Source organism: Perna viridis, chromosome 12 (genome assembly GCF_037379345.1).
Source record: "Perna viridis isolate PV_CMFRI_1.1 ecotype Kerala chromosome 12, ASM3737934v1, whole genome shotgun sequence".
Classification (NCBI taxonomy): Eukaryota; Metazoa; Mollusca; class Bivalvia; order Mytilida; family Mytilidae; genus Perna; species Perna viridis.
This window is the reverse complement of record NC_142456.1, coordinates 28,030,404-28,057,378: the sequence shown is the minus strand read 5'-3', so window position 1 is coordinate 28,057,378 and position 26,975 is coordinate 28,030,404. Positions and strand designations below refer to the sequence as shown.

The window sequence follows — 26,975 nt, the reverse complement described above, 5'->3', positions numbered from 1 at the left end:
TTGTATTTCAAGTTCTCTTTATAAATTCATGGTACATAATATGCAATAGATCTAAAATACATTACCATAATATCCCAATAATCTACACACATTCTTAAACTCATGGTAAATTTTCCTGTCATGAAAATGTCGGAAATATTTCTTGGGTTGTATAATTTCAGGTACTGAAGTGGAACTCACTGCACTGGAACCTAGAAAATGAATATACATCTAAATTATCAATCCTTATAAAGTCTATATGGCTACTTAAAAACCTATTATGAGTCTGTTAAAAGTAAATTTACTAATTTTTTCATGAAAATCTGTGAGCAGATCTGTTTATACTACTTAATGATAAATCACATTTCTGGTTGTATTTTATTGAAAATATCTATAAAATCCCAAATTTTGTGATTTTTAGCATATGCAATATGGAGACAATCTATAGAGCTTAATTTGTAGTTGAATAGAAAATTTCCATATCAAACAGTTGGATAGAAAATTCAGAGATCCTGTACAGGTAAACACCTCTGAATAAGGGAGGGAAACATCTTTTTTAAACCTTTATACCGCCTTAAATACCCATGTCTTGTACTATCCCTAATCATTCCCTTAAAAACCAAATCATACCATGACCTATCAGATATATAAAAAATTAGTCTTTAATGGAACGTGCATTTCGCGGTACTCAACAACTATGCAAAGATTCATTGATCTGTTCTCAAGTTATCTTCTGGAAACCATCCGGTGTATAGACAGACGGAAGGATGTACATGCAACTTTTCAGACGGTATCACATAATACTATGCTACTTCATGTGATGGGTATAAATATCAAATCATACCATGACCAATCAAATGTGTTCTCTCTTCGACAATTTTGACATCAGTACAGTCAAGCTCTAGTACCTGTACCAGGGACATTGACAACCTTTTAAGATGAGATGACGATCTCAAAAGACTGTTAACATTGGAACCTGGAAGAAAATTAGAGTTATAAACATGGTTTTTGAAAAGAATAGTAACATGAAGTTACATGAGTTATCATGTTAACTATACCAATACTCATACAGGAAGTTATCATCAAACCAAAATCAATGTATGACCAATCAATATAAAGCAATATACCACATTTGAAATCAATCTGCCCTGTGGGATCAGCAATTTTTGTTAGGAAAATTTTTTCTATCATTCCATATAGTGAAAAATGGGAATGTCCCAAGAAACAGGAAGTTGAAATGGGATCACAATCAAAATAGCATACAACATACGCCCCATCTATATAAAGCTAAATGCCAAATTTGAATAATAATTGCAACAAAATTTGGACAGAAGGTGGAAAAGGTGATTCTAATAAACCACCCACTTGTTTAGTAGGTGTATAAAAAGTACATGCATGTACTTGAGGGTTAAATGTGCATATCATTAGTTAACAGACTCTACAATTGATACAGGATAGTGTACACTGTGAAATGAAATTTTTACGGCATTTTATTTTTGATATTTTCATAGTAAGACCAGTAACATGGAAATTAAACTATACTAAATATTTCCAATGAAGACCATTATAAATTGATTTGAGGAATAATTGTGAATTTAAAACTGCACAAAAAGAAAATTGATCAAAGACACCACAAAAAGAGAAAACAAAATTTTTCCACTTTACAGTAGTTTGGATCAGGGACTAAAATTTGGAAATGAAATATAGCATAAACCTTTCAGACATCTGTTTGCCATTATAGCTGAACAAGACCATTTAGAGTACAATAGAATAATCAACTGGAAAAAGTGAATAACCAAAATATTATCATGAGAATGCACAGAAAACTATTGAAGTTCCCTAAATGGTCAAATCTTCAAGTGTTCACAAAGTTCGATAGCGAATTTCAGAACTTATTTCACAATTAATGATTGGCTATGATAACATTTTTGTCTATTGAAAAATAACATAAATTTTCCATGTGCATATTGAAGTGCAATACACAAATTATGCACGTGGAAAATTTATGTAACTTTTCAATAGACAAAATTTTTATCATAGCCAATTCTTATAAACTAATTTTAAAATATATTTTTATCTTTAAACATGAGAAAAGTAGCTCTGAATTTAACTGAATAGAGGCATGTCAATATTTTTTATCCATTGAGATATAACAAAATTATTTTAACCTATCAGATTACAGCATTTATCTCAAATTAATTTATTATGAATTACTGAAATTTATACCACAGCAAACTTTTAATAAATCAATACTATTTATACAATAATGCCCAAATAACGACTTACTTGTAACCTGTAACTACTCACCTAATAATGCTATGTAACCAGACAATAAAAACACAGTGCTTAATTTCTGACTTTCATCTGTAAATTGAAGTAAAAATGATTAACAATGTCAGATTTATAAAAAAAAAAAAAAAAAAAAAAAAAAAAAAAAAAAAAAACACAAAGGACAAGAAAATGTGTTTATAGGTGCATAAAACAAATATTTACATATTTTTGGCGGGGTACAGTTCCAACATTTTTTTTTATTTGTAAGCTTATTTTCTATAATAAATCAAAAAGAAATAGAATTCTGGATTCTAGCAATAGTTTACCACTCACGGTATGGTAGATTCTTGTCAGTCAATACCTATATTAAGAAATTTAATTTTTGAACTAAGTAGGAGTATAACCAACTTTGGAACTTTGTGGTTCATGAAGCATGAACAGCCCCAAAATTGAATACATTGCATAACTTGGTATAACATAATTTACTGGCAATGCCTTGTAACTCACAAGTCTTTCATTGTTCTATTCATCATCATACTGTCCTTGAACATTAGCCTTATTTCTTTACTTAAAAATAATTTCCAGTGATTTTCCAACTCTTATTATTGGGTCCGAATTTCGACTCGATTCCCATTGGGAAAAATGCTATAATTCAGAATTTTAGGTTGTAAATTTCCAAATTGTCAGTAGAGAATGTCCCAAATTCGTGTTGTTTTTTCATACTGAATTTTTATTTACAAATCTTGGAAATCCTGCATTGTTCAGGGTGTATCAAAAAATATATTTACTCTTTCAGGACCATTACAATTGCACTGCAATCTATCCATTTCTAGGACTGTGTTGCACTTGATGCAAACATAATTACAAGAAAAACAAACAATAAACTCTCCTTCCTATATACTAAAATTCCCATGATGCCACAATGTTCATAATTCAAACTACTATTTAAAATAATGTGTTCTAAAGCAATGGTAGAGAGATCTTTCAAAACAGAATAACTCAATAAGATTTAGACTCAACAAATGAGGAAAAGACCAACTGTTTGATATGGAAATTGAAAGTTTAGAAAATCAACATTAAAGAAAACTTGGATTTTAATTACAGTATAAAATGATTAAGAATTCAAATGTGACTTTATAATTTGAAACTAATGAAAAAAAGGAAAGAATATGCATTATTAAAACCAATATATATGATGTAACATATACTAATACTTCTCCGATCTCTCTTGTATCCATTCAAAGGGCATCTCCAGCACTTCTTTATAAAGGAAACTGTGAGGATCCTTGTTAAAATACATATTCACAATTGCATGGGCCCTCCATCCATTCCCAAAAAACAGTAGGAAAATCACTGATTTTAACAACAATATCCTTTAAATGACATAACATACCTGATGATCTTATCAATCTAGGCAGGGATACAGTCAGTTGGTGAAGATTCTCCTCAAGCATCTCCACTAGAGGGCGACATTCATGACCAAGATGTGTACTGCTGAACAATTCTAGAACCTTCCTGCTGTAGAGAGCCACATGTGAATATTCATCTCCAATGAGACTGACAAGTACTTCTAGAATTGTGGGAATACAATCCTTCAGTGATCTGTTTAAAAAAAATACATTGATAGCAGAAAAACCATTTTCCTCAATGCATTTTAAAGTACCAATCCATATAAAATTCAGACACTGCCTGTAGAGAGGTGATTCATGGTGCAAAATTATTTTATATCCAAAAAAAATTATGATTTTCTGTCTATGTTATAGTTTTATGTGACAACAGACCTTTCTGTAAGATTTTCATCTCAAATTTACAACAATTGAATGACAAAGTAAGACTGTTTATGTTGTCTGTATCTGGTCTACAGAATGAACTACATGTAGTTACAAAATAACCATATAGGAAGCAATTGTATTCCTCAAGACCACCACATGTATCTTATTAATATTCAGATCTTTGAAGGGTCAAGACCATAGCTTTTTATAGTTGACATTGAAATAAAAGATAAAAGAACAGCGTTCCAATGTCCCCCACGTAAAAAGATACATTTCAACCAACAAACTGCCTTCTTTATCAGTGTCATTGTAATGTTGTAACACTGATTTCTTATTTGCAAGATAAGTATTCATTTTAGTATTACAAAACGAACATAATTTTAGGTTTATTAAAACCTCTAAAGCAGATTTATTATTAATCTTGTAAAACCAAATTCACAGTAATTTTTTATGTCCCAAGGGCCGTAACTTCTGTAAAATTCATTCAACCATAACCAAGGTTGAAGTAAATCTGTAACTTTTCATAATAAGGCTACATACCAAAAACAAACTTATTTGGTAGGAGCATTACAAAAAAAAGTGCAGAAAACCCTGACAGACGGACGTCCGGCATTTCCATGTTCCCTCATGACGTGTCACAGGGAAAGTAAATCTAGTTTGCTTTTATAAACAGATCATCAAAGTAAAATTGATATATAGTAGTTATCTACAAGATAAGCCAAATCATCCAATGATTTCAAATGTTGCATACCAGTAAATCTACTTAAAAATGTATATTCATATTAAATACAGTATTATAAAACTTTGTGTTGTTTGTTTTGTTACAATGGATACCCCAATCTGGAAATGGGGTGGTTTTTTGTGTCGGGTTATTGCATACCCAAGAAATGGATACAAACTCATTCAAACTCAATGCCATTCAACAAAAAGAAATTCTATTAAATGTGATGAATTATAAAAGAAAACCTTCCTAAAAATACTTTTAGAAATGGTATTACAAAAGTACAGAACCAGATGAGGTAATACATTCCATGTTCAAGTATGCAACATTCAAATATGCTTTTAGTTCACTGAAGTTATATTTGCAGAGTATGTTACCCATATAGCATGGAAATGTGTTAATGTGACCTATATTAGCAACATGAAAAGAAATAAAAGCAGAAACATCCAACTTTCCTACCATTAGAATACTTGAAATATTGAGTCCAGAAACAAAAATCCATAAAATTTGCCTGAAAATACCCAAAATTGGATTTTGAGGCATTTATTTTCACATGATTTGACAACATACATTATATTCAGCATAATTAAAGAGATTAAACAGTGATTTTGGTCAAATTTATTGAGAGGTAATTTCTTATATCAAGGGGAGACCAATTTTCTAGTGAATTTTTGCCATCATAGGCCTATAAGATGGACTAATACAATTCTTCAAGTGAAAGAAATATAAGAACATTTATATGTTTAAATTTATTGAAATATCTGCAAGTGTTTAGAAACAAGAGGCTCCCATGAGCCTGGATCGCTCACCTTGTTATTTTTTTCCTTTTCAAGGGCAATAACTCTAGCAAGAAATTGTCCGACAATTTTGCCTCCATGAAGACTTTGGTAGGACTTATCATGAGGAACATTTCATCAATAAAAAGTTTCATTCTATCTATTATAATTTTCAAGATATTGACTGAAAACTGCAAAAAAAGTAATTTTTTGCCTTTCAAGGGCAATAACTCTTATATGGAGTCATGTGACAACTCTGATCCCTGAAGACTTTAGTAGGCCTTATAATAAGGATATTTCAGCAATTAAAAGATATTGGCCAAACTTAATAGTTTAGGAGATATATGCAAAAAAACTACTGTATGACCCCTATGTTCTATTTTTAGTAAAGGCAGCAATTTTTTTTAACCAATCATAAATCCAAAAATGTCATTTTGTTAAGGATACGGTACACAACAAAACTACTAACTTTCATTGAATTCTGTATAGTAGTTTTTGAGAAGATTTTTGAAAGTAATACATCAAAAACAGAAAAAAAACATCCAAAAAGGGCAATAACTCCAACATGGGTCAACAGATTTTCACCAAAATTTTACCACATATAGATTTCATTATGCTAAATACTTTTATCCAGTCAGAATTCAGCTAAACCTAACAATTTTGGAAATATATGCAAAAATCTGCTGTCTGACCCCTATTTTCTATTTTTAGTAATGGCAGCCATGTTTTTTAACCAATCAAAAATCCAGTCACTTTGTGCAGGATACTCTAAGGAACAGTCATTATAAGTTTCATAAATCTATTCAGTAGTTTCAGAGGAGAAGAAGTTTGAAGAAATTGTTAACGTCGAGGACGAAGACGACGGACGCCAAGTGATGGCAATAGCTCAAATGGCCTACGGCCAGGTGAGCTAAAAAAGTGTGAAAAACAAAAGACCATAACTTGGACAAACATCAGCAGAGCGAAACAAAACATAACTTAATCTGTAACTCATCAAGTTAGAGTCACATAACAAAAATCAGCTCAATATCTTCAAGCATTCAGGGATCAAATTTTACTGGAAATACATACTAAATGCGTGTGGAATTTCAATTAAGCAAGTTGAAGCTACATCATGCCGGCAAATTTTAGCGAGTGTTTTTTTTATTGCCAAGTTTCACTTTCGAGCATCTGGATCATTAGACACTTGATAAGAGGGTTATTTATCCTGGCTTAAAGCATTTTACTGACCAGGTAATACACAAGAAAATTAAATGGCCTTGAAAGGTCAATATTTAGTATACCAGCATAAGTCGACAAATTATAGCTTTTTTTAATAACTAACAAACAGAAACTCTCAGAAGTAGGCTTAGATCATGCAGATAGTGGCACCACAAGCCACCTGGACAATAACAATAGCATTGTCATAAATCAAGCTGTTACTGCTTCTTTAAAGACTGTTAGGAAATGGGGGAAGAAATTTCAAATCATTTAATGAGAATTGACATTAGTGGGAAGGCACTGGACAGTTTCGAGTCAAGGCCATTGGTTACACGCTGATGGTATAATGGACAGAAATCAAAGAGGCAAAATACTGTCCCTTCTGTCCCTTATGGCCCTAACCAATAGTTGCTTGTTGTATTTTGTATTTTAGCTGTTTAAATTGTTTAATATTACTACATATTAAAAGAATTTAGCAAGTGACAATTTATTTTAGCATGTAGAAAAAATTAGCACTCGCTTTTTTCAGCAAGTGGTAAAAAATGGGAAAATCAATCCCTGGCATTTAGAAAAAATAAGAAGAAAACTTAAATTTCAGTAATTTTTTCCAGGTTCAAGGGCCATAATTTAAACAAAAATCAGTGGAGCAGAATGAAAAATGACCTTGACCTGCAACTCATCAAGTTAGACTCACAAACTGAAAATCTGCCAAATATCTGCCAGCATTTAGAAAAAAAAGTGTGGAAAACTTTTCCTGACTAACAGGTTAACAGAGGGATAGACAGACTTACAAACCGAGTGTGAATCTAAAGTCCCCTTTGGGTAAAGCTGGTAAAGGACTAACCAGGAAACATGGATTTAAAATACAGGGCTTTTTGGCTCCAAATATATAGTTATATTACGCATAAACAAGAGGCTCCCAGGAGCCTGAATTGCTCACCTCGATAAATTTTGCCTTTCAAAGGCAAGAAATTTTGACTCAAAAAGATTTTGGTAGTACTTATCATAAGGATCATTTCAGCAACTGATTGTTTCTTTCTATCTATCATAGTTCTTAAGATAATGGCTAAAAACTGAGAAAAAAAACCATCTTTTTTTCATCCTTCAAGGGCAATAATCCTGTCAAGGAGTTGTCTGACAACTGATCCCATGGAGACTTTCTAAGCCTTACAATGAGGATCATTTCATCAATGGAAAGAATTTGACTTAACCTAACATTTTTGGAGATATATGCGAAAAACTACCGTCTAACCCCAATGTTTTATTTTTAGAAATGGCCGCCATGTTTTTCAATGAATCAAATATCCCCACATCAATTCTAAGCAGGACACATCAAGGACCATTCATACCAAGTTTGGTTCCAATTGGTCAAGTAGTGTCAGAGGAGAAGATTTTTGAAAGAAATTACATTAAAAATAGCAAAAAAAAAATGATGAAAAAGGGCAATGACTCCAACATGGTTACGGTCTCACTAACCACTTTTGGGTCAAATGGCCACCCCCTATGTAGTACCAAAAAAACACTGAACATAGACCTATGCATTATAAGTGCATTTTTGTGTTTATTCTGATTAAAAGTAGTCAGAATAAAGCTGAGAATGCGTACTTTAAAATCATATATATAATTTATCAAAAGTGTATGAATATTGTTTACATGTGTGAGTAATTTGCCTCCATGCTGTCAGTTAGCAAAAAAGGTAAAAATGTTGATTTTCAGTATTTTTTATTCAAGTAAATTTTGTGAAGAAATACTATGGACATTGCACAATTAGAGTAATGATTTTGAAAGCCTTATTTTCTAAGCTTTGCAATGGTATGCACTTTTAAGGTGTCATTTGTCCTGGGAATTCACAATGAAACATTGAAAATTACTTGTTTAACATATAAAAAGTAATGTAAATGTTAGAAGTGGTTAATGAGACCTAAATGGATTAAAACGAAACTTTGACCACAGATAGATATCATCATGCTGAACACTTTAACCTCATCAAAATTTGGCTAAACCAAACGGTTTTGGAAATATCTGCAAGAAACTACTGTCTGATCCCTATGTTCTATTTTTAGTAACAGCAGCCATATTTTTAGACAGACCAAAAATCCCCACATCAAGATACCCCAAGGTACATTCATACAAAGTTTGGTTGCAATTGGTCAAGTAGTGTCAGAGGAGAAGAGTTTTGAAAAAGTGTTAACGACAGAGGACGATGACAGACACCACGTGATGGCAAAAGCTCACATGGCCTTTGACCATGTGAGCTAAAAAGGGTAATGTGGCATTTTTTGCCATTTCAGTGGCTTGTTCACATACAATGTAAAAATGTGATAAATTTTTACCCTAGCCCCCACCACCATTTAAAGTGCAGTGGAAAAAATCTGAAAAGCAAAGTAAAGAACTGGCATATTTTAAGTGCCAAAATGAAATATCTTTCAAATTATATTAAATTGAAAAAAGATATTATTCAACTCCATGGCCACTGGCCTTCACTTCATGACAGATTATTCTAAAAAAAAAGGGCACTCCTTGTGATGTCATGAATATTTACTATATTTATACCTTAAGGTAAACTGCCAGTTTTACCTCCCTTTTTAAAGAAGTGAACTGGGTCATCTCCTTTGAGTGCAAGCCAAGCAGTTCATGAACAAGCATAACCTTCCCCAAAGTTGGTTATGTGAGCAAAAAGAACAATCCTTATGATTTAATTAGTCAAAATGAAGATTTGTGCCTTCATCAAGGCCTTATTTAGTTAGGAATTATTTTAATTGCACGCTGCGGCCCGATTGACATTTATGATATCACAGTACCAAGTTTATGGAAAAAATCTACATGTATCTTGCCTAGATGAGAAATAAACAATCAAATTAAATTATTGTAGGAGAAAAAATAATAATGGTGAAATCGGAATTTGCAAAAACCAAATTCCCCTTTGAAGCAGATGAAAATACTCTGAAAATTCTACTAACTTTGAACAGTGCTCAAGTAGCCTTGCTGCCCAGTCAACCATAGCTTGTCTAACTTTCCAATTAGCATGACCTTTCACCTTTGCAATTTGTTTTACAAGGACTGTGAACTTTGAACCTGTTAGCTCCATCCACTCTTTATTTCTTTTTACAACCAAACTTTGTAATTTACCATCTAATTTCGCTGAAACAATGAAATACAATTATCAGCAAATCATTTAAATAGAACCCAACTAAAAAATAGCATTTCATGCTTTTTCCTTCCAAATACATATGCTATACCAGTGACTGGAAAGACCAAGGTCATGGGTCATAGGACCACTGAAGCTGAAATAAAATCTTGAATGTCTAATAAAAAAAAATGCTGTAAATGACCAATTTATCAACACTGTATACATCATTATCTTTAAATTACTGCTCAATACATACATGCTAAACATGTTCTTAAAGTACAGTATATCAGTTTTTTTTTTTCAATTGTGTCTAATTTACGTTTTGTTTGCGGTTACCAGTACATAAATATGCTTAAATAGGACAAGGCAAAGTTGGAGTGTCTGCATTGAAGTTTTTTTTACTGAAATTTAGGTGTGTATTTAATTGTGTAATATTTTTTTTCACAGTGGCCAGATTTAAAAGAGGTTTTGAAGGGTTGTGATCATCCCACAGTAATTTAACCCCAACACATATTTTGCACCTGTCCCAAGTCAGGAACTTCTGGCCTCTGTATGTATTGTTTTCACTTCAGTTTACTTTTATGATGCTGGATTACCGGTAAATGGGGGCAACTATATGGCTGTACCTATGTATAATGTTGTTTTGGGGTCAGCTACAGCCTGCCCTGTGGTGCGAAGATCTCATCATCCATGTGTGGCCTTGAGCTGAACTTTTTTGTCCTGGCGGGGTTGTCGTCTGTTTGACATATTTATCATATCAATTCACGTTATAGATCTTTCAAAAAGGAGTTCATTAAGAAATTGAAGTTAAAATATAATATCTACCTTCACCTCAGGTCTTTGTCTTAATAAAGTATACCTCCAAAAGCAAATAGTTTACTTGAAAAACATAATGACACCCTAATTAGCTAAATATAAGTACATGTACTGAATTAGATAAAAAAAATCAAGTTCAGGACCAGATAATATGACTCCACCATTATCAATATTCGCAATAGGGGGTGTCCAGCTGCCAACTTAGTTTCTACAACAATTACAGTTTGATTCTAGTAATTACTATCATTAAATTTTTTTTAGGCTTTGAAAAAGATAATTTTTTGTTTTTGGTGTAGCTTAAAAATAAATGTCTTTGGTGGCATTTTCAATTTTAAATGGGACCACCAGTCCACGCTTTTCTGATATTATCAAATTAATTTTATTCTTATTTATTTTATTACATTTTGTACGTCTTTAAAACAATGTTTATTGTTCTTTCAAACACGTAAGCGATCAAGAATATGTAATCTAAAAACTCGACTAAGTACCATTTCATTCCCGTTTTTCAAATCCCCTCGAAAATGTGGCGATCAAAACATCCGCCTGCAGCTAATAAAAACATTGTTATAAGACACATTCACGCCTTTTTTACTGTCACAAGTAGTGGACAACACTCCATCATCAATTATGGAAACTTAATGCGTGCACATGATGCGGCACATTAGTCACTCAATGCACCATTGTAAGAGGAAATGTGACTATGGCGTCTGGCGCACGTTAATCCCAATCACTGCAAGTTACAGATTAATTTAAGTGTCCCTTGCAGTGCCCCCAAAATTTTTTATTTTTACACATTTTTCCGGATATGGTAATATATCTTGAAACCTCATTTTCTGTCAACTTAAATATTTTTGTGTTTTTCATATCATTGTGATGTACAAAACATGTGTTAAATAACACTGATTTGTGTATTTTCCAGAAAAATGTGATTAAATACAATTCATACAAATTAATTTTCCCTGCAGTAATGCATATTATAAGCAATGACTTCTGGTTTTTACCTCGTTTAGAAACATTTCGTGTATGAACATTATCAAACCACCATTCCTTAGCTGAATCTGCTTCATGCACATGAACCACTAGGTTCAGAAGCATTATTCAGGTAACATTTAGCAATTATCAGAGTATTATTACCGAAATATAATTTTCCCTTATATTTACTATAAACATAAAAATGCAGTGTTTGTAGCACAGTTGAATATTTTATATCTTAAAATGAATATGGAAGGTTTACGCAATCATTTAACGATCATGTAATGAAGAGTTCAAAAACACAAATACCATTTGTTACCCAAAATTTGTTTTCATAGTCTGAAGTTACAAAGCATAAAGATACCAGGATTGAATACTATCTTCTCTAAAAGTGTGAAAGATATAACAACACACTGTAATGCTTCCTTCACTACATACATGCTTGATACATCCATCATCAATGAAAATTACAGGATAGTGGTATTGCTAATAAAAAAACATTTTTATGGTGGCTAACAACAGATGTCTTTCATGAACATGATCGAGGGAAGAAAAATCATGTCCTAAATGTTATATGTAATTATCTCAATACCAGCAAAACAATAAGAAGAGGGAAACATTTACTTACAATTAGGGTTGATACAACTCCTTAGCTGAGCCTCCTCTATTAGTTTGTCATCCATTACCATGGCAACAATACTTGTCCATGTTTTCAAAGCTGTCTGCAAGTTTAAATATACATAAATATTAATCAAATAAACTGTTTTTGAAAATCAAATGTGTCTTTTGAACAACTAGCTTCACTTAGTCCTATTCCATAAATTTTGGCATGCGTGATGACTACAAACTTCAAAGAGCCTGAAAATCAGTAACCTGGAAAATTTGAAATCATGTGGTGATATCATTTGATCACAATAATTAGCCATACAAAATGTAGATTATTATTATTTATAGAGGACCTTTTTAAATTGGCCAATCAGAAGCCTCAGGCAGCCATCTTGTTTCAACAAGCAAAACCAAAATTTAATCACTTGCTAGAATCTTTCTTTTCATCATTTCCTCCAAATTTAGATACCAATGGCTTAGCAGTAGCAGACCTATAGGACAACAAGAGTCTCTTAAAAGTCTGCATTGCTCACCTGAAGAACTGAAATCATTTATATATATCATTTTGAACAAAAAGTTCATCAATTAGAGGCTGCTATACTTATATCATTCTTGCTATCCACTGATCCATTTGAGCAACACAAAAATTGGATCACTAATAATCAGCATTGAGGCTAACCTCACCTATAAAGTTTCAAAACATCAAAAAGGACAGAAACTCCAAGGGTAAGCAGATGTTCATGAAAATATCCTGTGCACAATACCCAAAGAAACACGCTTACAAAGTTGGCTGTATTGTAGAATCTGTATTGTAGTTTCAGAGAAGTAGATTTTGAAATAATAACATAAAAATAGCTATAAAAACATCAAAATGGGTAATAACGCCAACATGGGTCAACATAATTTTCCCCAAATTTCACCATGGATAGATTTCAACTTACAGAATACTTTTACTGAGATCAGAATTTGTCAAACTTAATGGTTTTATAGACAAGACTGTAGTTTCCCCCCTAGGGCTGTAAATTGATTTGGATTTAATAGGAGGCGGGGGTCTGGGGGGCACTTAGCCCCCCAGAAGCTGAACACATTTTGATGCGAAATCCTGCTTTCTGGCCATTTCTGAGGTGCTAATCTGGTGTTGCATACAAAACCTAACAAACCCACCATAATGTAAGTTTCTAAGAAAACTTTAAAATATTTCCACGTAAGCTACCCTTTACCGCGCATTCATCATACTATAACCCGTTTTTATATTAATAAATATTTTGGCATCTATAATAGGCACTTGTTCGAACATGTTATGGACGAAGGGACTGGGCGAAAGGGCAACCAAACCATTATTTCTGTATAGATCAAACATAAGGGTAAATTGGGCACTAAATATTCAAATAAATGCTTTGAAATTATTCTTTTTCAAATGCTAGAAAGATTTTCCTGTGTCCAGAAGAGTCCCATCTCTTGAGAACTTCAAGAGGATCAATTTTGCCAACACTATCATCCCTATGAATGTGAATCATGGATAGACCGCACAAACGAGCTTCCGTCATTGTTGAACGGTTCCAAGTTTTTAAACGTCTTAGTGCGGAAAACCATCTTTCGCAACTACATGATCCAACGGGCAATGCCAACAGAAGAAGGAAAATTGTTTTAATGTTCGGATAGAACTGCGTATGTTTCAAAATTTCATCTAGGGAACACTTGGAACCTAATCCTTGAATGTCTGACAACGTTTTCCACCTGTGTATCTCCTGCGGGAGGTCGTCGGGATGTGGGATATCGTTGTTGTATTCCTTGGTTATAGATTCTATCACTTCATCTGTAAGCTTTTGAAAGTTACAAGGTAAAAGATAAAATCCATAGAGCATTGGCTTAATGCTATCAGGAAATCTGTCGTTTAGATGTTTTGATTATATTTTTGCGTTTACTAGAGGCACTTATGAAGTTATTTTGCCTAAAATTGCCATGAAATTTCTGACTACAACGACTGATTGGCAACTGTTCACCACTACGAGGTTAAGGCAATGAGATCGGCAATGCACAAAATATTTCACCTGCGGGATTTCTTCCATTATCCTTGTTTTAACACCTGATACCTCCCCGGACATCATTGAACACCCGTCGTATCCCTGACCTCTGAGGCGTGCAAGGTTGAATCCCCATTCACAAAGTTTATTCAGAATGGACGTCGATATTGTCTCTGCGTCTGTTTTCACGAGCTCCACAAATCCACAGAAATCTTCTGTGACAAAGCATGTATCGTTTTCGGTATAACAATAACGAACACAAATTGAGAGTTGTGCTTGGTTCGCACAGTCAGCACATTCATCTGCCATAACACTGAAGAAGTCCGACTTATTACATCTTGTAACGATTTGAGATCTAATTTCCAGTTCACAACATTGAATAAATTCATTTTGGGCCATTGGTGACAAATATTTGCCATACGACCTCTCCTGTTCTAAATGTTCTTTTAATACTTTGTCGAAATTAGATTTCCAATGTATGAAGAACACGAAATTCCCATCTTCTTCTGAAGTGTCCTTGTTCCAGGACCCACGAAAGGCAATGTTACATTTTGCTAAAGTAATAATTACGTCTATCAGAGAAAGTAGTTTTGCCCGATTCTTTTCTACTTTGTCACTATAGGCCTTACTTATAGACTGAACAATGGATGGCTTCGTTTGATCCGAGACTGAAAGTAATAGATTTGTTTTTTCAAGGCATTTCTGATGTCGTTCACTCTTTGAATGATTCGAAAGTCGACCTCTCTCCGACCCTGTAGCATTCTTCCAATCTTTGAATGGCTCTGTTACAAATTCTGCATAACGCTGAGTTTCACCAGGGTTATCCTGAAATGCTATGCAAAAAGCGCCGTCGAGTGCAGGTGAATATCGAAGCCACGAATAATCACTTTCCCATGATTTATTGTATTGACGTCCCTGATGGTTTTTTGGAAATTTGTAGGAACTATTTGGAGGATTCCATTTAATCTTGATGAGTTTGGTTCTATCGTCATCCGATGAAGAACGTTTATTGAAGTTAGTAGGGTCAATTTCATCTATGCCAGATGTTGGTGAAGTAGGATCACTCTCATCAGTGCCAGATATAGATGTCATTTCAGTAGATTTGGAACATGCAGGTTCATCCTCATCGTCCTGTGCTTTATCATCAAAACTAATTTCTGACATTTCTGTTCCTGTGTTTGACGCCTCAGACATTTCACCAGCATCGACTCTTGATGTCTCTACATTTTCTTTCCTAATTACTTTGAAGCTGAACGATTGCAGACTGGCTTGTTCACTTTTTTGACCTTTCGACCTGAAAATATATATGAAAAATCACTTAACCCACTCGTATAGGACTAACAGTCAATGACATTGTATTTCTAGTATATCAAAGAATTGGCTTTTTTTCACGTTTGGGGGTTAACCCCCTCCCGATCAAGACGACGGACGGTATCGTCGCCATTGTAAAAGAAAAATTGGTTTTAATTTGCATGTTTATCCGAAAGAGTTGTTGTCTACTTTTACAAAATGTATATATGATATACCCATATCCTTTATTTTCTACCAGCATATTCGTAAAAGAGGATTGGAAAAAGTTTTTCCAATTATGATTTTATACATCGTTATCACAACGCAAATGAATTCATACTGAACTTTTTAGACGGACTGACAAACACTTGGTTCTATCAGTATACAGATCAGTACATTGACAATGATAAATAATTTTATTCCGGGATGTGTAAATGTAAAACTGTCATATTCAGATGGGTAAAGTAAGGATTTTTAACAAAAAAGAGTGTAATTGTAAGAGTATAATTGCGACACATTTTTTTTGGTTTGAAAATACTTACATGTTGGCAATGATTTATTTACTGAACTCTGCAATGGCTGCGATGTATGACAAAATAGCAACTGCAACGGAAATTCAGCGGCTCTTGTACCAAGACATGCCTTCATACTATGGTATGACATTAAGTCACCTGATCATCTCGGCGTCCTCTCACAGAACTTCAAAGCAATGCATTTTATTGATTTTCTGTCGGTTTGCGAAAGGTCCGTGCTCGGAAACTTACATCAAAAGAAGTCAAGTAACATCAAACGATTGCTGACTTTAAACTCGTGTTACAGTATGGATGATATAAGAGGCTGCGGATGGGGTTTTATTGTTAGCATTATTTTGACTTTTTCGCTACCGTAAGCGTAATATTGGCACAGATTTTACCATTTACCGTTATTCGACTCCAAAATTTACCGCGTTATTGCCTGAAAAATAGATAATTATGTACCATTAGCGTTATTCAGGGTAACTGATTACTCATGCACACACCAATATGAGATGTATTATTGAACTTTTTTCGTCCTTTAATCTCCTTTTCTTTCTACCTTTTTATTTTTTTTTCTTGACTATTTTTTTTTGGAAATTTGCAATAGGAGGCAGTTGCCTTCATGCCTACATACAATTTATGGGCCTGCACCCCTTACATCTAATTTAACAGTGGTAATGTTTGTCGATTGAACAAAAACCCACCACATCAGTTCCAATTGTTCAAGTGGTTTCCGAGAAGAAGTTTAGAAATAATATCCAGAAAATAGCAAAAAACTTCCAAAATGGCAAATTCAGGGCCCTTAACTCTATATAACAACATGCAATTTTTCTAAAATTCTATCTGATGAAAGGTCATGTCCTCATCATGATGGAGAAATAGCCTGTTAAAACTAACACTTAGTCTTTTCAAATTTAAAACAAAAAATGCCATAATGGTAAGAATGACATAAAAATGGTTGTAAGATAGATTTCATCAGACAGGAACTTTGTCATTTGGTGCAAAATGGAAATATCACCAGTTTAATGGATTGGTTCCACAGATCAATGTCAGATCTGATATGACTTGATGACAGAGTGCAATTTTTGTACCACAGATCGGTTCAGATACTCTTTAATGTTGGTTCAATACCTTTTTAGTTGAAATACAGACTACACTACGTAAGTACCCTCTAAGTGGGACCGTCAGACATGTCAATCAGTGTCAAGACCAGCTTTCATCTTCAGTGATATGATAGAAATAGACAAACCTTAATTCAGAAAAAAGATACCTACAATGATTACTGTCTGTCCCTGTTTAGAATCTCCAGTAATCACTGAACACAGGGTGATAGAAACTCCAGGCAAAAATGAGGCAAAAGTATCTCCTAACATAGTTCTCACTTTAGAACAATCTAAAAAATATGAAAAAATATGTCATCTTGTAATAAATATGATACATGTACAATGTCCAAGCTTGGGCAAAATGGAGGGGAATGGTACCGTGCTGCACCCCAATCATGCCTGTGCCCCTCTTTCCCTACTTAGTACCCCCTTAGTGCCCATTTACAATTATCTGAATGTCCCTTTAAGATTACACTCTTGTTAATAAATTAACCCAAGTCAATTCTAGATGACGTATTATCTTTAAACAATCCTAGTTTCTGGGATTTGATACATTGCATCTACCCAAAAGAACTTGAAATAAAGGATACTACAGACACTGTGAAGTCAGCCTCATATCTTGACCTACACTAAGAGATCGATAGTAAAGGAAAACTATTGATCGAACTTTAAGACATATGTGATGACTTTTCATTCAGAATTGTAAACTTTACTTTCAGTAGCACCATCCCTTCAACACCTGCATATTGAGTTTTCATATCACAACTCATACATTGTGCCAGAACTAGCCATAAAGAGTGGGGAAATGCTCTCAGACCCACATGGGGTCTCGGAATAGGCCAGAACATCAACAAAGCAGGCCACTCACTAGTAGGACATACTCTGCCTGAGTTCTTCGGTAAAGGTGTATCTAAGACTGGGCTCTACTACTTCCAACTACTAACAGAAATCAAGAATCTTAGTGAGCGTGCTACTCAAGTACTCAAGTTATACTTGGATACTCAAGTAAATTTGTTTGTGAGAGATAAATATGTAGAAGGACCCGATAAAAAGAGGAATAAGAATGTTTTTTTAGGCTTTAGACCTTTATCTTCTAACCATTAATTAATTCTTCTATTAAAAAATCCTTCTAATTATATTACTCAGAATGGTAGTTTCAAACTCCAGACTGTCATTTCTTTGAGTTTTAGTTAATCCAAAGTAAATATCATCGTAGCTGATTAAAACATGCACTTGACCTGTAACTTATTATGTTGAACTTACATACCAAAAATCATGTCATAATCTGCAAGCGTTTAGAAAACAAATGTCAGAAAAACTGTTATTTCTGTGAATTTAGCGAACATCAAGGCCTGTGATTTTGGTAAAAATCATAGAAGAGGAACCAACTACAAACTTGTCCTGTAACTTACCATGGAGAATTTCTATACTAAAAATCATGTCAATATCTGCAAACGTTTACAAAAAAAGTCAGGAAAACTGTTATTTCTGTGAATTTTGCTAAGTTCAAGGCCCATAATTTCAGTAAAAATCATCAGAGCAGAATAAAACGTAAACCTGACCTGTAACTTATCATGGTGAACTTATATACCAAAAATCATGTCAATATCTGATGGACTGACTGACAGACGGACGGGTCAAAAACATTATAAGATTCACATTATAAGCAAATTGTGTTTTAGGTGGGGAACTTTGAACTTCTTTAATTCATTTATTGCTTAATCACATTTATTTATTAATATGTATATGTTTTCATAAAGTACTTGGTTATCTGATCTTTTAATACAATAAGGGTGTCATACATACATGTATATTAATGCAGTAAAACTTATTCAGTTTAATTGCAGAATATGACACAACACTGTCCATTCACACATTGTCCCACCTTCATTTTCAAACGTTGGCAGGTATGCAATAAATATACAAACATACAAGAAAAAGAAAAAAAAAAATTGAAGGAAGATATTTATTACTTAATGCAAACATAAATCTTAAAAAAAAACTAAGATCAATATCCCTTTTGGGTTGAAAAAAAAACATCAAAATAAAGAGAATATACAGACTGGTTCATATCCCTGTATTGCAAAAAATCTTACATTTTCCATCTACTTGACTTATTTCAACTAAACACTCCATGGCCTTGACCTTCAGTGCTCTTGACTTTTCCTTCTCAGCAAGATTTAGGAGTATAGATACAGCATGTCCTAGGAATGGTAAACTCCATGGGGAAAATAGACTCTGTATGATACTGAAATAAGATTGAGAAAGTGCTCATACAGAAATTCAGACATGCAAATCTTGATGCTGAAAATATCATTTTGAATAGCTAGATGATTTCAGAAATTTATGTTGAGAGTTTTAAACTAGTCATAGGTGTAGAAATAACAATATTTGTTTAGTTGTGACATGTTTCACAGTTGATCCATTACTGTTGAGCCTGTGATCAGTATACAGACTTTCCCAGTAGAGTGTGATATTGTCAAATAAACTTCTCAGTCAGGGGTATATTCAGCCTTTGTTAATACCATCACTACATAAGTTTTACAGTCAACATCACAATCTGATTGACAAATATGAAGTTTTTATCTCCCAGATGAGACAAGATATCTTCAATTAGACTTGAATTCTTACTGGATTGACTACCCACCAAACTTGACACCTTCTAGCCATGTCAAAGTGGCTATGTCATAGGATTCACTACAATATTTAATTACACAACTATCCTGAGTGTATGTTAAAATTACCAAAGTTTTCATTAAAGTCCACATGCTCATTTCTGGAGAAAAAAGACTTATTTTATCCCCTACCAGAAGTGGAGGTGTTTGATATTGATTTTTTTCTAGCACACTTCAATATGATAATGACTGTGCTCTTGTTTCAATGCCATGGCTTTGAGTTTTCAAAGCACTATTTATTTTGAGTTTTAGTCTATACTTAATTAAATCAAATGTTCTTAAAATATGTCCAATATTGAAGGTACACGAATGTCCATTCACAAGTCCAGCTAAAATAAATATTAAATATTCTTGATTAAATTCATTTTGTCTATCATTTGGAAATGTTGTGCTATCATGTTAGTGTGTTAAGAGAGATACTAAGTATGGATTTCATTTTCTTTAAATCTCCAAGTAAATTTTTGGTCCTATGTTAATTTTTATTGCATGATTTATTGCTTTGTGATACATTTATATCAAGTTCAAGATCAAATTCTCAAATTTAAATATAAAAATTGATAATAGTGTATGTTTTATGGTGATTTTTCATTACGTTAATCAATTTTGTCAATTTCAGATATAAGTCCACTATTTTACAAGTTATACACAACGTTTACAACATGGTACCTAGTTAAAAATGAATTATTTCGCTCTAATGTCAATAAATGTTTGACACTTGACACAGAACTGCATTATTGTTGCTAAATTATAACCAAATTATACTCACATGCAACATGGGGGGTACCACTCGCAGAACAGGACAGGCTCATCCTTCTAGAGCACCTGATATCACTCCTAGTTTTTTGTGGGAGTTCATACTGCTAGTGGTTTAGTTTTTTTGTGTGATGTCTTGTTTCCCTTATCTTCAATTTTTTTTTGTGATGTCTTGTTTCCCTTATCTTCAGTTTTTTTGTGTGACGTCTTGTTTCCCTTATCTTTAGTTTTTTTGTGTGACGTCTTGTTTCCCTTATCTTCAGTTTTTTTGTGTGACGTCTTGTTTCCCTTATCTTCAGTTTTTTTGTGTGACGTCTTGTTTCTCTTATCTTCAGTTTTTTTGTGTGATGTCTTGTTTCCCTTATCTTCAGTTTTTTGTGTACACTTTTTTATTCTGTTCTCTATATTGATTATGTATGATCGTACATTTTGTATATGTATAGAAGGCTATATTATACAAACATCAACATAAGCAAGCCGATACAGGGCTCAAGCTACTGGTCGATTCAGGACAAATATATCATATACAATATAAATACCTTTGTTCAGATTACCTGATAAGGATCTGTATTACACAAGAACCTGTGTGCAGATTTCCTGGCAAGAATTTGTATTGCTAAAGTACCTGTGTTCAGATTTCCTGAAGAGGGTTAGTATTACACAAGTACCTGTGTTCAGACTTCCTGACCAATGGATTTGTATTACACAAATACTTGTGTTCAGATTTCCTGACAAGGATATATAATATAAGAATCTGTGTTCAGAATTCCTGACAAGGATTTGTATTATACAAGTACCTTGTTATACTTATGTATTTATGTTATACATGTATAAGTCTCATGTCTCCACAGGTAGCTGGAGTCTTCATTTAATGTATATGAGTTACATTGGAGTGTTCTTCATGGCAGCAGAGTGTGGTACATTAAGTGGATAAAGTTTGGTGTTGTGACTGGTGTCAGTAAAATGTAAGTGTTGGTGCCATAGTATTGTAGTGTTGAAAGACACAAGTGGTATTTATAAAAAAAAAAAAAAAAAAAAATAGGTCAGCAACTAACAGTTATTCCCCTTGACTATATCAGAGTTGGATAGTATTTCGTATTGTTCCTAGTTAATCATGGTGAACTACAAAGTTCCATCAGTGTTTATAGTGCAAAGGCCATACAGTAGGTGGCTTGAAGAGTTAAAAGCATGGGAAAAGTTAACTGATCTTGATGCTAAAAAGAGAGGTATAGCTATAGCTTTGTCACTTCATGAGGAAGGACAAAACTCAATCAGAGATAAAGTGTTCAGTGAGTTAAGCATGTATGATCTTAATGAAGATTTTAATGCTAATGAAAAACAGTACAACAAAACTAAGAATTTTAAAATGGAACTTCATCAACCAGTTAAACTGCTAGAAGGTTCAGATCTAGAAATGAAAGACAGGAAAATTGGTATTGACTGGTGTTGATTATTCTGCTGTAGATACACTTTTTAACTTAAAGGTTACACCACTTAAAAAGTTCTTTGGTCAACAGGCAGCCTCAAGTAAGGAAATGGATTGTGGAATCAAAAGACAATCAGCATTTCTAGCATCTGAAAATGTTAATTATTGCAGAAATCGTTTTTGAAGAAACTCTGGTTTGAGAGGAAATTATAATACTGGTACATGCAAATATAGTAGGCAAAACAAAATAACAAATCCTTCAACAAAACCATTAATCCAAAAGGACCAGATGGTTTAACTCTGAGAAATTCAAGTTACGACTCAGTTAGACATCTAGTTCAGCAAGGTCCTCATTCATGAAATCATGGCTAAACAAACCTTTGAAAATGTTGTACCATTTATTGGAAACAGGACTCAAGAAACTATTATTGAATAAAGCTGCTAACTCTGCTGTACTAGATAGTATGTGCACATCAACTGTTGCAGGAGAAACATGGATAAATTGTTATTAAGATTATCTTAATAACACCATTCAGAGAAAAGTAATTGATAAGTCTAGTGATACCATGTTCTTCAGTAAAAGAATAAAATCCGGATTTGAAATAGCGAAATTCCGCTAAAAAGTGGAAAAAATCATTTCTGTGTATGTAAGAATTACAGGAAGACTCCAGCTAGGAAAGTTGAAGGTCTACCTCTAGCCACAAGTAGTTGCTGTTGACCTAAAATAATGGAAACCAAATGTTTATTTCCTTCATATGACTGATCTTGCCACAAGATTCAGCCTAGCATGTGTTGTCAGAAAGAAAGCACCTGAGATTATAGCAGACAAAATCATGGTTCTATGGGTAGGCAGTGGGATGGGTGAACCACAAATCTTCTTGCTGTCAATGGTGGAGAGTTTACAAATGAGGTATTTAAAGATATGTGTGAAAACCTGAATATTGAAATGTTGAATACAGCAGCTTACAGCCCTTGGAAAATGATATATGTAAGCAAAACCATGCAGTTGTAGATGATTGTGTAGCAAAGACACTAGAAGATCAACCAAATCTAATACTAGATGTAGCATTAGCATGGGCTGTGAATGCTAAAAACAGTCTAGCAATGGTCTATGGGTGGAGTCCTTACCAACTTGTATTTGGGGCAAACCAAAATCTACCAAACGTTGTATAGGATAAACCACCAGCTCTTGGAAATATAACCAATGACAACACTTTTGCTAAACACCTTAATGGTCTTCATGCTGGTAGACGTGCTTTCATTCAAGCTGAATTATCAGAAAGAATCAGGAGAGCATTGCGTCATAAAATAAGAGCTTCCGGCAGAGTTACAAATAGTAGCCTGCCCACAAGCCTGAGACCAGGTATTTTTTGGCAGGGCTGGCTAATTTTAGCAAAAATTTATATGGCCATATAGTCAATATATTGAAAATTGTATTCAGGACTGGCTAGACTTTGAGTGAGTTTCCTACCCAGCTTCTGGAGAGTGTTATCAGCATGGAGACAAGGTTTACTATAAGAGAGATGATGATATTAGGTAGAAAGGTCCAGGATATGTCATAGGTCAAGACGGAAAAGAAGTGTTTGTGATGCATGGGATCACGTATGTTAGGGCACACCCTTGCAGACTCGTAAGATGTGGAAAGGAGTTCAATGAAGTAAAGTCGACGATAAGATTGCAATCAAAATAATGTAATGATTGCAATAACTGCCAGAAGAAAATCACCAAATCCTAATGTTAAAAATGATAACAACAATGTAGGAAATGCCATTGCTGATTTGCAAGTTGATAGGCAAAACATTGATGCTACAGTTAAAATATTAAATCCACTTAGCAATTTTCCGTGATCTTTTAGACCAAATGACAAGTCTTAAAATAAAGGAATACAAATGGTAGGACAGGACATTTTGTACAAAAGTAATAGAAGTGATGCTTGGAAGCTAAAGTTGTCAGCAAAGGTGGAAAAGTAAGTGGAAAAAAATTGGGCTTACCTCAGTTTAAAGGATGATAATGATACCTCACTTGGTTTAGATTTTGCTAAAGATGTTCAAGACAGGAAAGTGAGTAAAAAAACTGAAAATGTAAATGTTATTACTGTACCTTTTTCCAAACACAGTGAGGAAAGAGTTAATTCTGTGATGCAAAATAAACCGGATAACTGGACAATGTTTCAAGTATATGATGAAGTACCTAAAGGTAACCAAAAATTGCTTTCAACATTATGGGTAATTACTGAAAAAGAAAAAAAAGTAGAGTCAATTATAAAAGCAGGACTTGTTGTTAGAGGATTTGAGGAAGAAAGTGATGTCAAATCTGATCCCTAACCATAAACAATAAAAGCCACTTTCCTCCAAGGAAGAGAGATTGATAGGTTGGTGTTTGTACAGCCACCTATAGAATAGGCACCTAAACAACATGACAAAAATGTAGTATGAAAGTTAAATAAATGTCTTTATGGACTCTCAGACACATTTACAAACTGGTTTCTCAATGTTAAAAAACTTTTTCTTCAATTTGGATGCTCACAGTCTCAACTGGATCCAGCCCTCTTCTGTTGGCATAATGATAAGAACCTAAAAGGTATTTTCCTCTTGCACATAGATGATTTTTGTAGGCAGAAAGCCTTCTGCCTCAAGACCATGTAATTTTACACTTGAGAAGTGCTTGCGGGAAAGAATGTCACAGTAATTTTAAGTATATGTACATTGGTCTTGAAATATAACACCAGGAAGGTCAAATAAATCTACAACAGAAGGAATATACTGAGGAGTTGCCTCAAATCAAAGCAAAAGATTTCAAAACTTAAGTGTTTCAGGAAACAGTTGGTCAACTACATTGGCTAGCCACACAGTCGAGACCAGACCTGTCGTTTGATGTACTACATCTTGCGACTGTATCCAATTCAAATGAATCCAAGCTTTGAATAAACTCAACAAGGTCATATGGAAAGCTAAAAATAATACATAGGACATGATGTTTCCCTGTCTTGGAAATCTTGAAGATTTAGAAATAGTGTTATACACTGATGCTTCTTATTAGACTTATGGTAACTTGTCAGATCATGTGTTATATCATTTTCATTCAAAATAAAGAAGACTAATTGTGTCCAACAGCATGGTCTACAAAGAAAATCAGGAGAACAGTGAAAAGTACTTTTGCAGATGAAGCATTATCTTTTGATAATGGACTTGATTAGTGCTATTTCATCAGAAGTATACTTCATGAGATGATTCTGAAAAAAGCTTTACTGACAATAAATCCTTGTGTCAAAACATTCAATCTACCGTATTAGTATCTGAAAAGCGCTTGGGTTTAGACATTACAATTGTAAAGGAGAGTGTGAATCATGGAGATGTTTTAGAGAGTGTGAATCATAGAGATGTTTTAGAGAGTGTGAATCATGGAGATGTTTTAATTTCTTGGATAGGCACTGATAAACAGGTTGCAGATTGTTTAACAAAACAGGAGCAAATTATCATCGACTGATTGAAATTCTTAGGATGGGAGTTGGACTGTAGTGGGATATACTGAGACAATAAATGTAAACACTAACTGTGCTTAAATTTCTTTCATTATTTTTTTCTTTTTCTGTTTGATTTCTTTTATTTTTACTACATCATTGACAATACTCACACTTTCACTCTAAGAGAGACAGAGGAATATGTTATACTTATGTATTTATGTTATGTATGCCTCATATCTCCACAGGTAGCTGGAGTTTCATTAAATGTATATGAGTTGCAATGGAGTGTTCTTCAAACCTGTATCTAGATTTCCCGACAAGGATGTGTATTATACAAGTACCTGTATTCAGATTTCCTTACAAGGATTTGTATGGTCTGTACTATTGCCAATTTTAGTTCTTCTGATAATGCCTTCACTAAAAAAAAAAACAAGCATTAATGGAATTGCTACATAAAGATAAATAAAAGAAGTGTTCCAATGTCCCTCGCGAAAAAAAAAGTGAGGAAAACTTTAAATTCACTGAAATTTTCTAAGTCCAAGGGCCGTAATTTCCACAAAAATCAATCAACCTTGACCGAGGTCGAACTTAATCTTTAACTTCTCATAGTAAGACTACATACAAAATTTAAAATCAACTGGTGAAAGCATGACAAAACAACAAGCTCCCAGGAGCCTGAATCGATCACCTGTTTGAATTTTGCCTTTCAAGTGCAATGAATTAAACGAGAAGTTGTCCAACAATTTTCAATCAAGAAAACTTTGATAGGACTTATCATAAGGATCATTTCAATAAATGAAAGTCTAAATCTATCATAGTTTTCAAGACATTGGCTGACAACTGTAAAAAAAAAAAAAAAAAGCCTGTCATTTTCCCCTGTCAAGGACAATAACTCTTATAAGAAGGCGTCTGACAAATTTTATGCTTAAAGACTTTTGTAGTCCTAAAAATAAGGATCATTTCAACAATTGAAAGAATTTGGCTAAACCTAACGGTTTTGGAGATATATGTGAAAAACTATTGTCTGGCCAGCCCTCAATTTAGTCTAGTGAAATGGTTGCATTGGTGACTTAAATAACGTTTTTGCGAGTGAAAACAATATTAAAGTTGCCAAATGGCGACTTGAAATAATATTGACTGGCGACCAAAAAATCCGGAAAAAAATCATGTCCGAGCCGGTATTTTTCATATGTTACTCAATTGTCACCAGTACGTTTGAAAGTAACAAGATTTTGAAAACGATTTCAAGCGTGTCATCGATTGTTTCTAATTCCCCGTAATGGCGGAGAAAGTAAAACAAACACTTTTGACAAGTTTTTTAACGAACAAGGACAATGATGAAATAAATATTGATGATCATCAGACATCGTCATTAATCAACATTGAGCCTGAGCTTGTACATATAGAAAGCAGTGCATCAGGGACTGGGTCCAAAATGAAAATACATGGTATTACTTGAACTTTTTTCTGGCACCTAAAATTT

The 26,975-nt window shown here is 33.6% G+C and overlaps 1 protein-coding gene across 8 annotated transcripts in view; it reads right to left on the bottom strand.

Moving 5' to 3' along the window:
• LOC148601897 (TELO2-interacting protein 1 homolog) overlaps positions 1-26,975 on the bottom strand; it is a 51,169-nt gene that overhangs the window by 18,878 nt on the left and 5,316 nt on the right. For 5 of the 8 annotated variants that reach the window (XM_088556942.1, XM_088556944.1, XM_088556941.1 and 2 more), the window contains 9 exons: positions 25,834-25,909; positions 19,272-19,423; positions 17,347-17,465; positions 12,266-12,359; positions 9,680-9,860; positions 3,644-3,852; positions 2,287-2,343; positions 824-955; positions 66-191 (listed from right to left, as the gene is read on the bottom strand). In XM_088556942.1, the coding sequence (XP_088413068.1) occupies positions 66-191; positions 824-955; positions 2,287-2,343; positions 3,644-3,852; positions 9,680-9,860; positions 12,266-12,359; positions 17,347-17,465; positions 19,272-19,423; positions 25,834-25,909 (1,146 nt within the window). Of the gene's footprint in view, positions 1-65; positions 192-823; positions 956-2,286; positions 2,344-3,643; positions 3,853-9,679; positions 9,861-12,265; positions 12,360-14,294; positions 15,562-16,099; positions 17,318-17,346; positions 17,466-19,271; positions 19,424-25,833; positions 25,910-26,975 lie in introns of those variants that run through there. The other 3 variants (XM_088556939.1, XM_088556938.1, XM_088556940.1) reach the window with 3 other exon arrangements.